This window comes from Fulmarus glacialis, unplaced genomic scaffold (assembly GCF_000690835.1).
Source record: "Fulmarus glacialis isolate BGI_N327 unplaced genomic scaffold, ASM69083v1 scaffold2462, whole genome shotgun sequence".
NCBI lineage: Eukaryota > Metazoa > Chordata > Aves > Procellariiformes > Procellariidae > Fulmarus > Fulmarus glacialis.
In genome coordinates this window covers 20,023-33,891 of record NW_009199565.1, presented here as the reverse complement: position 1 = coordinate 33,891, position 13,869 = coordinate 20,023, and the positions used below count along the sequence as shown (strand labels likewise).

General features: G+C 37.5%; 1 protein-coding gene across 2 annotated transcripts in view; it reads left to right on the top strand.

Annotated features, from left to right (window-relative positions):
- Window positions 1-13,869, top strand: part of PRKD3 (protein kinase D3) — a 40,184-nt gene that overhangs the window by 15,435 nt on the left and 10,880 nt on the right. For both annotated transcript variants that reach the window (XM_009573286.1, XM_009573285.1), the window contains exons 5-10: window positions 563-752; window positions 3,526-3,603; window positions 5,560-5,743; window positions 7,276-7,399; window positions 10,262-10,339; window positions 11,989-12,265. In XM_009573286.1, coding sequence (XP_009571581.1) covers window positions 563-752; window positions 3,526-3,603; window positions 5,560-5,743; window positions 7,276-7,399; window positions 10,262-10,339; window positions 11,989-12,265 — 931 coding nt within the window. The remainder of the gene's footprint in view (window positions 1-562; window positions 753-3,525; window positions 3,604-5,559; window positions 5,744-7,275; window positions 7,400-10,261; window positions 10,340-11,988; window positions 12,266-13,869) is intronic.

Here is a 13,869-nt window from a genome sequence, read left to right as displayed (position 1 = left end):
GAATGTTCAGTATGATGCTCAATGCCTTTTTCGTTTTAATTGCCAAAGTTTTTGTTTTAACTTACTTTCAAAGATTTCTTGGGGGGTTTAATTTCCAAAATTATTTTTTAATTTTCTAAATATTTTTGCCCAACTTAGTAAGCTATCCAGGCATGCTGTACTTTGCTTTTTAAAACTGATAGCTTGAGGTAGTGATTGGATTTTGGTTTGCCTACCTCCAGTGTTTTCCATTTTATCCCCTACATGGGGGTCTGTATGTGCTAAAAAAAAACCAAAACCAAAACCAAAAACAGTCATAAAAGTGAATTTTTAGCATTTTAGCTTCTGTGGAAATAAAGATTCATACATACTTTCCTGCTCTCTGCAAGGATTTTCCGTCTGGTGTTTTCTTGGTTTTGTTTTAAGATATCAGAATGTCCTCTTAAAGCTTCTTGGCCAGGTTGTTTTCTTATCCAGTTACTTTCTGAGCCAATGCCTTCCTCCTAGCTCCACTGACTTTTTTTTTCCCCCCCCTAAAGTAGAACTGTTTTGGTGCAAATCGTGTATACCTTCTTTATTCCAGCGCTGCTGCCCAGAACCTAGTAAGAGGATTCCCTCCTGGAGTGGCCGTCCCATCTGGATGGAAAAGATGGTGCTTTGCAGAGTGAAGGTTCCGCACACCTTTGCTGTTCACTCTTACACTCGTCCCACTATATGCCAGTATTGCAAACGGCTGCTCAAGGGTCTTTTTCGCCAAGGAATGCAGTGTAAAGGTAAACATTTAATTTTCTGCTGCAGCAATAAATTTCAGTAAAAGTCTTGATTTAAAACTGACTTCTACTTATGTTTTGATTGCCAGAAGGTTGTATACTGCGAAGTGGGGCAGTATAATTTTTGAAAAATTGCGTATTTTTGAGAGGATTACAGCAGCCCTTATTTTCATTTTAGTAGACTGTGCATTGTACATTTTTCTGAAAAATAAGATTTAATCACATGTAGATTGGGAACACCTTAATTCTAGATGGATAATTCTAAATTAATAAAAATGGGAAATATTTCCCTTTGTTCAATGTCTGTCTTCTAGACTCGGCACTAAAAAATTTGTAAGTTTTCATTATATTATTCTAGTACAGAATATTATCTTTTGGAAAAATTTGATACAGGTAGGTGCCTTTCCTGAACTAGCTTAGGCTTCATCAGCTGCATGGTTTTTATTTAGTGTATGTTAAGATGCATGACTTGAGTTCTCAGACTCTTTTATGCGGTTCCCAGGGCATAGCTAGGACATTGTGATCTTCTTCTGGCTCTTTATTGCTGGCTAGTGCAGATCTGTCAGCTTTGTTGCAGGAAGGAAAACTGTAGTGATGAATCCTAAACATTAATATGGAAAGGACTTTCCATTGCTCTCATGTGAGTTTGTCAAACGTGAGTACCAAAGGTCAACATTTTGAAAGAGATCGCTTTATACATTTTCAATTTCCTTTAATAGAAGAGAGCAAAAATTGTAAGCTTATAGCTGTGTTATTTCTTTTGACTAAAAATACTGCTGTCTCATGTAAGTAAGGAAGTAGTTTTATCTTTCGTTTCTGTTTTTATTAATTTGCAGTCTTTGTAGTCTGTTTGAAGTCTATATTCTGAACTGGTTTTGATTTTTTTTTTGGTCAGTGTGTCTCTTGGATACATGTAATACATAAATAATGAAGTCTGAAAAAGATGCTTTGCAGTTTTAACATATAGATGCTACTGACCATATACAGTTGTTGTGATTATATATCCAGCTTAACAAATGGGGCTACCACATCAGTTTCAGGAAAATAAATGACACTGGATAAAAATAGTATTTATGTGCAGAAAACAAACCTAGAGAAATGTTATGTATATGTACAGGACAGAAATAAGTATATTAACAGGCCTCCGTTTATGTAGTATGTTCCTATACGTATTTTTAATATATCAGGAATTGATATCAAACAATCAAAATATTTTCATACTGCTTCCTCCTACAGATTCTTAAGGTTTCCCACCGACTTCCTTGTGCACATTCCCAAAGCTTGGGGTCTTCCAGCAGTCCCATTTCCTGAGTACCTGTAAGAGCCCTGGATGTCTTGAATTCATCCAGGCTTCTACTTGGACTCTGAGGATGATCTTTGGGATGTTAAGGCTGTATTTGTGGTAATAAATTAAATGTGCCCAGGAACATTCCTGGACACTGAGGTCAACTGAGACAAAATGACCAGTGCTCATGAACAAGTTTTCTTAGCATCATCCAGCCTGGGTGGCTGTATGCAGACTGCCTGTTGGGAACAATTTCATGGGATGCTCTGATTTACGAACTAGACCTGGGAACAGTTTGGGATTGTGCTAATGCTGTGGTCCACAAGCATTCTAGGGGATGTTTCTAACTGTTTACTAGACTAGAGAGTTGCATTGCAGTACCCAAAAATGTTTCTGGACGTAGTATAATTTATTAGGATTGACTCGCTGTCAGTTTTTCTAGTTCCCTGGTAGGATTTGAAATGTCTCTGTTTCTTCCAGCCCCCTTCAAACTAGTGAAGTAACCATATTCCATAATATGGACTGAGAACACTGCTATAGAAAGGACAGTTCGTTGGTCTCCTAGGATGCTTCCTTGTAGGCACTCAGAAGCTGAACAGGATTGTATTTTGCTCTAGGGTTTGGCTTTTTTGTTACTAAAAATGGGGAGATAATGATTTTTCTCTTGTCTGGGCTTAAAAGGAAAGCACAATAAGTTTTCTCTGGATAGCAGAAAGGGGCTAAATTATCAGTTTGAAAACAATTGTGGGGGCAGTAGGGAGTTTTGAAATTCATTATGTTGATAAGAGTTGAAAATTACAGCAATGGTGCTAATAAAGGAAATTCCTGTTAATACACTAATGTTGTATGCTGGACTTTGTTCAGTAGGCTGCATCTGATACCTCAGATGCAGAAATGGCACACATCCAGGTTAGATTCCATCTCCACGTCAGGCCAGATCTGGACATAACATTATTCTGTCTGTCCTGTGTCAGCAGGCAGAAACGGAGCTTCAGTGTTCAGCCAAATCTGTAATCTGAATGATAGGGGAACTGGACTTTGGGGTTTACCGCAGAGCACGTTTGCTCTGTGATACAGGTGTGTGATCCTAGAGGCTCGGATGGCTGCAAGTCTTAGGCAGCAGGTGGGGGGAAAAATGATAGAGGTGAGACATTTAAATCGTATAGCAATGGAAAAAAGGGTGTGGAACAGAAGAGAGGATGAGAAAAATTACATCATAATGGAAAAAATAACTACAGAGAAAGCTAGGGAAGTAGAAAACTGTTTTGTACTGGGAGGGGAAGTGCTGACAATAAATACTGGTGGGCCAAACCAACATGTGACAAGATTGTTAATTTACTTCTGAAGGTGATCTCATTGGTGCTGTCTTCAGTTACATGCAAATGTGTGAATCTGAACTGAAGCTTTGATGGAAGTGGTGAATGGTAGAATGTTAGTGTCTGAGTAAGAGTAAGATTCTGGTATCATGGGCTTATTTATCTTCTATTTTAGATTGCAGATTCAACTGTCACAAACGCTGTGCATCTAAAGTACCTAGAGACTGTCTTGGAGAGGTGATTTTCAATGGAGGTAAGATGAGAAACATGCTTTCAAATACTGACAGATCTTTGGAGGCTTAACAATAAGCATTAGCTTTTGGTTCCTATCTTTGAATATTTTACGTCTTTTTGTTTTATCTTCCCAGTTTTTTCACCCGAGATCACCGACAATTAAAAAGATTCACTGTAAAACTTATACTCTGGTGACTTTAATTTTACTTAATCAGTCTTGGCAAGTACAGTATGCTTTGCTTGAGATTGCTCAAGGAAAATAAAAAATCAAGAAGCCTTCTCAATGTACAAAAATTAAACATCTCTTGTGATCAGTCTGCTCATTGTTCACCGTGAAATACATATTTTTAAATGTTAATAACTGAAGACAAGTACCATTTTTTGTGACTTTCTCATATCCATGATTTTTAGTGGCCAGAGCTAGCCCAGCAGTTTGTGAGGTAAAAGAGAAAGGAAAAAACCAAGCCAAACCAAAACAAAAAACCCCACTCTAATCTTTTGAAACCTCAGTTAAGTAGGACTATTTTCTGAATAGATCTTACGGACTTGAAAGGGGAAGGTGAGGAATAGTACATGGCAGGAATTTTAGAGTCTTATCCTTCGAAGTTTTAGACCAGTGTTAAGCTGATGAAATGTGGGATGGATGAGCAGACAGTGAGGTGGATTGAAAGTTCGTTGAATGGATGGGCCTAGAGGGTGGTGATCAGTGGCGTGAGGTCTAGTTGGAGGCTGGTAACTAGTGTTGTACCCCAGTAGCCAATACTGAGTCCAATCCTGTTCAACATCTTCATTAATGATTTGGATGATGGGGCAGAGTGTATCCTCAGCAAGTTTGCCGATGACTGGGAGGACTGGCTGTTACACCAGAGGGTTGTGGTGCCGTCCAGAGGGACTTTGACACAGGGTGGAGAAATGGGCTTAGGGGGATTGTTGGACCAGATGACTTCCAGAGGTCCCCTCCAACTTCAACCATTCTGTGATTGTGTTGCCCAAAATCTTGATCCTTGGCATGCATATTTTTGAGAGGAATAAAATTGATGACAAGCAGCAGATCACACCAAACTGTATAACCTGATTGCAGCAGCCCTGTTTGCCATTGCACAACGTATCCCATCCTTTCATGCCTTCCTTCTCCAGCTCCAAGGCTCTTGCCTGGATCTTGAGATTGGTGGCCATGAGCAATAATGTGCAACACATTGTTGCTGCAGCCTGCTTTCACTACTCTTGTGATGCTAAGGTGCTAGAGCACGTAGTTTGGGAACTACAGTTTCAGACAATTCTTCTGAGGACATAAGGAATTGTGGTTTTTTTTTTTTTTTATTTTGTTCTTTCTCCCACCCTTAAATTGAACTCCTCAGAGCAAAAAAAAAAGGCTACGGAGGAAGGTATTTGTATGTCTTAATTCTTAGTTTTCCACAGTGCAAGTTGTGTAGCTTTTTGAAACTTCAAGCTTCTGCCAGCAGAGATTCAGATGCGAATAAGACCTGTTCTACTTTTCTCTTTTCCTGCAATACCACAGCCCCCTTTTTCTCTCATACTTTTGCTATTATGGGCTACAAGGGCAGCGGGAACAGAGTTGGGTTTCTGTTCACAGAGAATTTTATTTGCACAGGAATAATTCTCTGGGTCATCTCTAGCCATCATAAGATTACTTTGTACTTATTACTTGTGGAACAGAATTACTTAATGAGATTTAGGTTTAGACCTTAAGCTTTTCGTTCCGTTTCTTTCAATATGATTCTTGTTTTGGTTGGGTCTCTCTTGCCTTGGCATTTAGCAAAAACAAATTGATAATGTTCATTAGCACACTCTGCATCATTTGGCAAAAACTTGAGGATTTTGTATATTCTCATTGTATTTTTATGTTTAGTTGCATAAATGTGAACTGAAGAAGTTTTACGGAGTTTTTTGGGGTTATTTTTGGTTTTTTTAATTGTGTATTTGAAATAATATCTGAATCCTGCGTTGTTTCCAGAACCTGCTAGCCCAGGCCAGGACTTGGACATGCCAATGGAAGTTGATAGCAGTGAAATGAACAGTGATGGTAGTCGGGGTCTAGATGATGCTGAAGAGCCCTCTCCTCCAGAGGACAAAATCTTCTTTATGGATCCATCTGACCTTGATGCAGACAAAGATGAGGAAGCTGTCAAAACCATCAGGTAAGTCATAAGATGGATTTCTTTGCTCTGGATGTACTTTCCTCAATATTTTGAAGTAAAACTTCGAGTAAAATACTTCTGATTAGCCCAGGTTTACTGCTTAAAGTGTCGGTTTTTCATTTGGTTTTTTTCTGACTTGAAACTGCTTTGTAAAGTTATCCTGTCCCAAGCAAATCTGAAACGTAAATAAATTAAAATAATATAGTCTCTTCTAATTTGAAAAAGTGCTGTGCTATGACTGTTACCAAAGAAATAAAGCCAGATTATCAAAACATGGTAAAATTTATGGCTTAACTTACCGTGGCTAAGACATGACTAAGATCTTTGTGACTTTAGCCTAATTTAGTTACTGTTATACATGTGTTGATTTAAAAGGAATTACTCGAGATATTTTAAAGTTCACATTGCAGTTTATATGCATTTTGGGCAGAAGTTTGATTTATGTAACTTGAATGTGTTTTCTGAAGTCTTCTATCTGATAAGTGTTACATAGTGCCTTTAATCACGTTTGGTCTTTTTACTTTCTGTATTATTCTGAATAGTGTCATCCTGATTTTCTTAAGTCATTCTTAGTAATGTAAGAGCAGTTGTATTAGGTCAAACCAAAGGTCGTTTTAGCTCAGTACTTAATAGCAAATATGTGAGGAAGAGCATATACCTCCTCAACTTCCAGTGATTTATAGCTCAAGGACTTCCTGAGTTGGAAGTAGCATCTTTTTTGTGTTCCATCTCTAAGTAGGATTTTTCCATTTATTTCTAATTGCTTTTGAAGTAATTAAAGTTTTTTTTGGCATGTACAGCATCCTGTGGCAGCCAATTCTACAGTGTAACTGTGTGCTGTGTTAAAGTATCCTTACATTTTTGGTTTTGAATCTGCCATGTGATTTCGTGTGTTCACAGACATTTCTGTAAGTGCCACATGTAGGAGCTCTGGTGTTAAGCAGGCAATTTAGTGGTTCACTCCATCTTCAGTGCTATTAAAACTGTACATTTAACTAATGACTCTGTCAGAATGTTAGATATTGTCAAATCTTTGTCTGCAGGACAGTTAATATCCCTGAGCATTGATAAAATTTCCTAGTGTAGCTGTGATTTGAATTAACACACCCTGTTGATATTTTCATAAATTGAAAGTATGCTTAGATAGGGACCTTTATTAGTGTAATAACAATATGAAGAAGTAGCATAGTCAGCATAAACAGACAAGAAAAATTAATGGTAATGCTGATATTAATTATATTTTTATGCTGGATTAAGACCAGCAGTCTCAGCTAATTGTTTTGAGAGGATGATTTCTGTAGGTGTCCTCATTCCAGTGTGTTTCTTCTGTGTTCCATAGAGTAATTTAAGTACTGCAATGCTTGCACTAGGAGAGGTAGGAAGAACTCTGATATCTTATCAATTTCACTTATCAATGAAATAATTTGTATGGGAAAAAAAGGTGCCTATTCCTGAAAATTATGGGCTAAATGTGTAGTATGAGTATAATTGCAGTACTGTTGTTAAATGTTAACTGTTCTATCTTTTTTCAGTCCTTCAACAAGCAATAATATTCCTCTCATGAGAGTTGTACAGTCGATCAAGCACACAAAGAGGAAGAGCAGTACAATGGTGAAGGAAGGATGGATGGTCCACTATACTAGTAGAGACAATCTGGTCAGTGACTTTAGTTTCTTCCTACATTAAGTTAAATTTTTTCTCTAAACCAGTGTATTTTATTTCTCTTATTTAGATATTCTGATTTACAGTATCATTTGAAAGAACTTAGCCATGGTATTCATTATAAAGAAATCTGGTGCAAAGGAGAAACTGTAGTTTATTCAAAATTCTTCATGTGGTGATTCAACAGTACTTTCCTTCTCCCTTTTAAGAAGGAGAAGTATCTCTAAATTGTCTCAAATTAATTGCATGTTTAAGATTTCAGCTTTCCTGAGATAATAATTTGAAATAACTTGCTTATGTCTTCTTTCTGTTTAGCAGTTGAACTAAATATTTGTATCAGTGTTTTTATTCAACTGCATGAAAAGGTGGAAATCATTATAAAATGACGAGTACTGGAACAGTTGACTGTGGTCAATGGTATACTATTATTCTAATGATCTAGATGTTTGTAAACATTTATGCATAGATATGGGAGCCCTTCATTCCTCTAGCAATTCACCCTATCTAAAAGTAAGCGTTATTGAATCCACCATCCACCCCAAACTCACTATTCCTCTTGATGTCAGTGGAATAAAGAGTTGTGGCTTGACTCCATGTCCTTGGGTATGCAAGCACCCTCCAAAAAGACTACGTTGTTTGTTTCCAGTGCTACCAATAACGATTGCTTAATTGAATCTTCTTAGGCAAGCTCCTTGGTTTTGTGTACTGAGGAGGAAGGTAAGGAAGAGTAACTGGGTTCCTTAGAGTTGTCTGATGGAAGGGAGTGAATCCTCTTGTCTTTTGGTAGATAAATGAAAAGGATGAAGTCAAGAAGTTCCCAGATCTCATGAAGCACAGTGTGTCACATTGAAACTGTTCATGAAAGGCAGCATAAATAGTTTTGCATTCTTTGTCTCTGCGCAGGAGTCTGATTGAAGGGGGCTTCAGGAATTTAGAGAAGAAAAGTTATTTAAGTTCTGTTGAAATCAAGCTGAGGGGTGATACTAGTTAGCTCAGGTTACTGTAGTATTTTCACTTTTTGCGATTGTCAACTAAACAGACCATTGTAAGTGGTCTGTCAGAAACTGCCTTACAAAACATTTCTTTAAAGTACAGTTTTCTAATATCTAGATGTATTTATCATAAACCAAAATAAATATCTAGCATATTTCAGATGAGATTCCAGCCAAGGCTACTTAACAAACACAATTATCGTCAGCTGGCTGTGGAAAAACTACAGCCAGGTAGTAGATGAAGATGGATAGTTCTAGCAGTGTTCAGGGCAGACCTGGTGTTTGGCTCCGATTTAATCTTTCAGTACAGCGAGAACATTTTGCCACTGACTTTTTTGGACCTCCTCATAGAACACTGGTCAGACTGTACACCTTAGCTTAGTTTGAATTTTTTTTTTTTTTAATCTGTCAGTCTGGCTGCTACCTAGATGACATCTACCGAAAAAGGCCATTCAAATGAATTGGAGTATTCTGCCCCAAAGCAAGATACCTTCTGCCAAGCAAGGTCTCTTAGAGCTTCCTAATAGGGGGAGACCATTGGCTATTTCCCTTGACCGCTCTGGTCTCAGCAATGTCAGACTATTTCCTATTCCTGAAACAACTTGGGCTTTCTATCAGTTCCAAAGAGGTTCATTTTAACACCAATATCTGTATACTTCTTCCTGACCCTGGATAACAAGGTATTTCACCCTTTATAATGAGAAGTTTCTGTATCATTGTCTGTATTCTTTTCCTCACTCTGAGCCTATACTTTCTCAGAATACAGCATGGGCAGATTTTGAGTCCCTGAGTGAGTTAACAACCTGTTCCTTAATTCCCCCCTCCAAAGTCTTCCGTGATTCATGATTTAATAAAGAGCATATATGTCAAAAGGACAGGTTCATCCTTATGCTTTCACACAGTTTCCATTCACTGCTGGCTGGGAATTCCATTTAGTTAAATCCATTTAGTTAAAATGTCCTAGCTTTCTTTGTCTAACTCCTACAGGTAGTCTTAGCTTCCCCAGGATAAAGTGATTTAAGCTCTGCTGTATTATATTTCAAACTAGTGTCATCCTAGGCCAGAGTTAAGCGTCTTGTGTTTGTCACAGAAAAATGAAAATGGGTTTCTAACTATATGAGCATGGTGCAAGCAAAGTAAGTTAGATTCATACAGCCATATTAGCTTTCTAAAAGCTTCTTTGTTTTGAGGAATGTTCCTCTGCTTAAAATTATAAGACAGTTATGTGCAACAGCTTATTCATATTACTTTTTGGTGGAGATGATATTTCTATTGATGGAGACTTCCAGAAAATAGCTATTTAGCCTGTCTTGATTTTTATTTTCTTTTTTCCCCCCCAAGATATTTTGTCCACTTGAATCTCATAATCTGTCTGTCTTGCCACTGTGCGCTTTTGACCTTATAGAATTCTGTGTAGACAAAAGAATTAAGGACATGTTAGGCTTGCTCAGGCCTTGAACCCTTGCAATGTTGATGTGAGGGCACAGAGGGAGAAAGCATGACTCCCCAAATTGTTACTAAATTAAAATAATTCAGGTTTTGTGAGCACATGCACCTGGAGTGAAACCTGTGTAGGTAAGTGTTTTTCCTGTACAAGATAACTGCTGTTGACACTGCTATTACTGTCAGGTAAGTGATACTTTTTTCTGGTTTGTGGAAATAATTTTATGAGCCTCTTCTTGAGTTTAAAAAAATCTTTATTCCCAAAGTGTATATTTTCATGTACCTAGTCTAAGATGCAACTGTAGATTAACGCGTTAGTTGATAATCTTAGTCAGTTAAATCATTTCTCATTTAAATAATCAGATAATAAAAGCCATACCAGTGATTTATTCCTTATGTTATTGTACTGTGCATTTTGTAGAGAAAAAGACATTATTGGAGACTGGACAGCAAATGCCTCACGCTATTTCAAAATGAATCTGGAACAAAATATTACAAGGTAATTAATGATAGGTAATAATTATGTTGCACTTGATTTACTCAGTGCTTTATAGATCTGAAATCTACTTGTGATCAGTATAAATATTATCTCAATTTCCCCATCTTTTTTAATCAAAACTGTGACAGGTTAATTGTTGGCCAAAGCTTGTAAGTGAGAAGGACCAAGACTAACTCTGAGAAGTTGCTTGCAGTTTCCTGTTCTAATCCCCTTGAGTATGTCTCTCCTTACGTTTTACATGTACTGTTCTCCTGAATTGCCTAGCATATTAAATTTTCTTCACAATAACCAGAGAATTTGTTTGGCCGCCAGTCTGATGAAGGCTAGCATTTTTGCATTCTGAAAGTAGTGACTGAAAGTTTGCATGCTTATGTATTTTATTTCGACGTTCCCAAAAGAAAATTATTCCCAACTGTACAACTGAAAGTTGCAAGCAAGATTTAGAGGAAAATTTACTGTGCAGCCTGGCGTCATATGAATGAAACTTAGCAATAAGTTTAGGATATTGTTAATATAGTAATGTGTTCAATGGTGGAATATTCAGAAAATGTGTTCGACTGTATAAACAGGATTTTTCCCTTTCTTGTCTTACACCTTTAGGTGGGGGTCCAAATCTTGCAGCTTCTTCCTTTATAACATCTCTAAGATCAAGCCTTTTCTCTGTACACCCAGCTAAACTTGCCCAGATCCTTTTCATCCCTATCTTGACCAATGCAGTCTCTTCTTCTCAGACCTCCCTGATACTTGTATTGCCCTGTGCATTCAAAACACAGCTGGTAAAATATGTTCCTTGCTTGTTGCTCCGTTATGTCACTGCTTTTAGTCCTTTGACTTGCCCCTTTGCCCCCTTTTTGTAACTGCTTAAGTCTCAGGTTATTTGTCTTTGCTGTTAGAATCATTCACAGTTGTTGCCTTTACATTTATTTGCTCTTTATCTTAATCAGCTACTGTCTCTTATCCCCCTAATGCCAGCCCAGTGTTCACCTGCTTGTTCACTACTCTTGCAAGTGATGTGCACCTGTACACCTTCCCATGTCTGTGGAATGTTCTCCTCCAGCTAGTGTGAACTTGCAACCATTTCTTCCTTCAGATCTGTTCTCTAGTACTGCTCGTACTATGATCTTAAACTGACAAGGTAGAGGAGTCAGTAGAAATGGTTAATATCTGTATGAAAGAATCTTTACCCAAAACGATTCAGGTACATGAAGCAGTGCTTGTTCACTATCTTATATAACCACATCCTCTTCTTAATGTTGTCTTGTTTCACTTTTTTCCCCTGTCATGTTCTTCCCTAGCTAAGCTGTATAAACTACAGGGGGAAAATGGTCATTCTATAGTTGTGCATCATTTGTATGCAGTGGGGGTGTGTCTCATGCTGAATATAAATGCAGTTTGAGTAGAGAATAGTAGTTGTATAGAGAGAACTGTGGTGGGGCTGGAAGTCTATCTAGGCTTGTATAGAGGAATTCAGAACACTGTGGGTGGGCAATGGTCATGCACAGTTTGACATTAGTTATGAAGCTTGGTATTTTGGTTTTGGTATTTTGATACATTTGCTTTGATTTCTTTGCAAACTTTAAGTTTTGAATATCAGTATATTAAAATATTATGTGTGTTTTCATTTTTCAATCTTTAATATTTTTCTTCAGGAGATTCCACTTTCAGAAATTCTCCAGGTGACTCAGCCTCGAGATTTTTCAAACGTGGTGCAGGGCAGCAACCCATACTGTTTTGAGATCATCACTGACACGATGGTGTACTTTGTTGGCGAAAACAATGGCAGCAGTCATCACAGTCCTGTTCTTGCTGCCACCGGAGTTGGACTTGACGTAGCTCAGGGCTGGGAGAAAGCCATTCGTCAGGCTTTGATGCCAGTCACTCCTCAAGCTAGCGTTTGCACTGCTGCAGGACAAGGAAAAGATCACAGTAAGCAGGCAAACAAGGCACTATTATTCATATTCTGAAGCTGTTTGGTATTCCTTTCATACCAAAGGAATGGTAGAGATTCCTTTCAGAAAAGTGCTTATTTAGAGTGAAGTACTGTCTTGTCTTTTCGCTGCTGAATTGAGTTCATAATTTTCCACAAGTCTCTAAAAAGTGACACTCAGGTTTGTGGAGGGTGGGCAAATCCTTTAATCTGTGGTAGCGGGAAGCAGTAGTGAAGAATCAGGTTTACAATATGAATGCATATTGCAGGGCTTTATTGTAGGAGCATTAAGAACTCATACATAGTTGCTGGATGTAAGAAGAGACCATAGTTTAGCTATTTCTAATATACTTAAAAAAAAAAAAATTCAGATTATATACTCTGAAAGAACTAAATTTGGATGCTTTTTGATGTTACCCGCTATATTTTTTTTTTTTTTTTAAAATCTGTGAGATGTCAGTAGCTAAGGAGAAGAAAAGGAGTTAGTGATGCAATGTAAATGCTGCCAGTGATGGAAAGAACTTTTGCTGAGCTGTGGGTAGTAATAAAAAGTACCCTATTCTTCTTTTTATGCACCTGTCCTACCTTTCTTTCTCTGGCATAGGATCATATACTTTATCGAGGCTCCACTAAACTGTATTTGTGTTCTTTCTCTTCAGACATCTCCTTGTTCTTTGCAACGACATTCATTCACATTCTATACTGAGATTTATGCTTTTGTTCTTTAGTTTCTTTTCATCTTCCAGCTACTCCTTGATCTTCTTTGAGTGAAATTTTCTTTTGCAGGAGATTCTGAGATTAGTTTCTCTGTCTCTGATATCTGGCTACTCTGCCTCAGCAGCAGTTAAGAACTTGTAGAGTACTGAGGTAAAGGCACTTTCTGAAAATGCATGATCTGAAATGGTAAACTATGAAACACCAGTACTGGTATCTGTATTTAATTACAGTGAAGAAACATAACTGTAAGATGGTACATCATAACTGGCCTTACACATACGTAAAATGCCACTTTCAATATGAAATTCTTAGTTCCAAATATATATATCTCAAAGCTCTCTTTGTTTTCTGGAACCTAAAGCTTACTGTTGCTGAGACTTGCAAAGACAGTTGTTTTTTCCAAAATCAGTATTTTTTCAGATATAAATAATAGCATTTTTATATTAAAACTTGACAGTGATAGGGAATAGAGCTGCAGGGGTAGATGCAGAGGGAAAGTATTTTAGCCTGTTTAGGATTGTAGGGGTTTAAGAAACTACCATGAGTTGTGGAGTGGCGTTCACATATTCTTAGACAACTCAGGTTGATTCTTAAACTCTAAAAAGCCCACAAAATGTCTGTTCATCCCTCTCCTTCCTACATACTATGAGCCAAGAAATGTATTCCAAGAGCCTTTAAGAAAATTAGGCTTCTAGTTAAAAAAAAAAAAAAAACCCAAAAGCCTCAAATATGTTCTTTTAAATGAAAAGACCAGAAGAGGAGAGAGACATTGCTAGTGCTTGAAGTATTTGCAGCAGCAGGGAATTTGTAGTGTCAAAATGTCCACAAGACACTAGCTAGTCAGTTTATATCACATTTACCCAGAAAGTAGCTAGAAATGAGGATG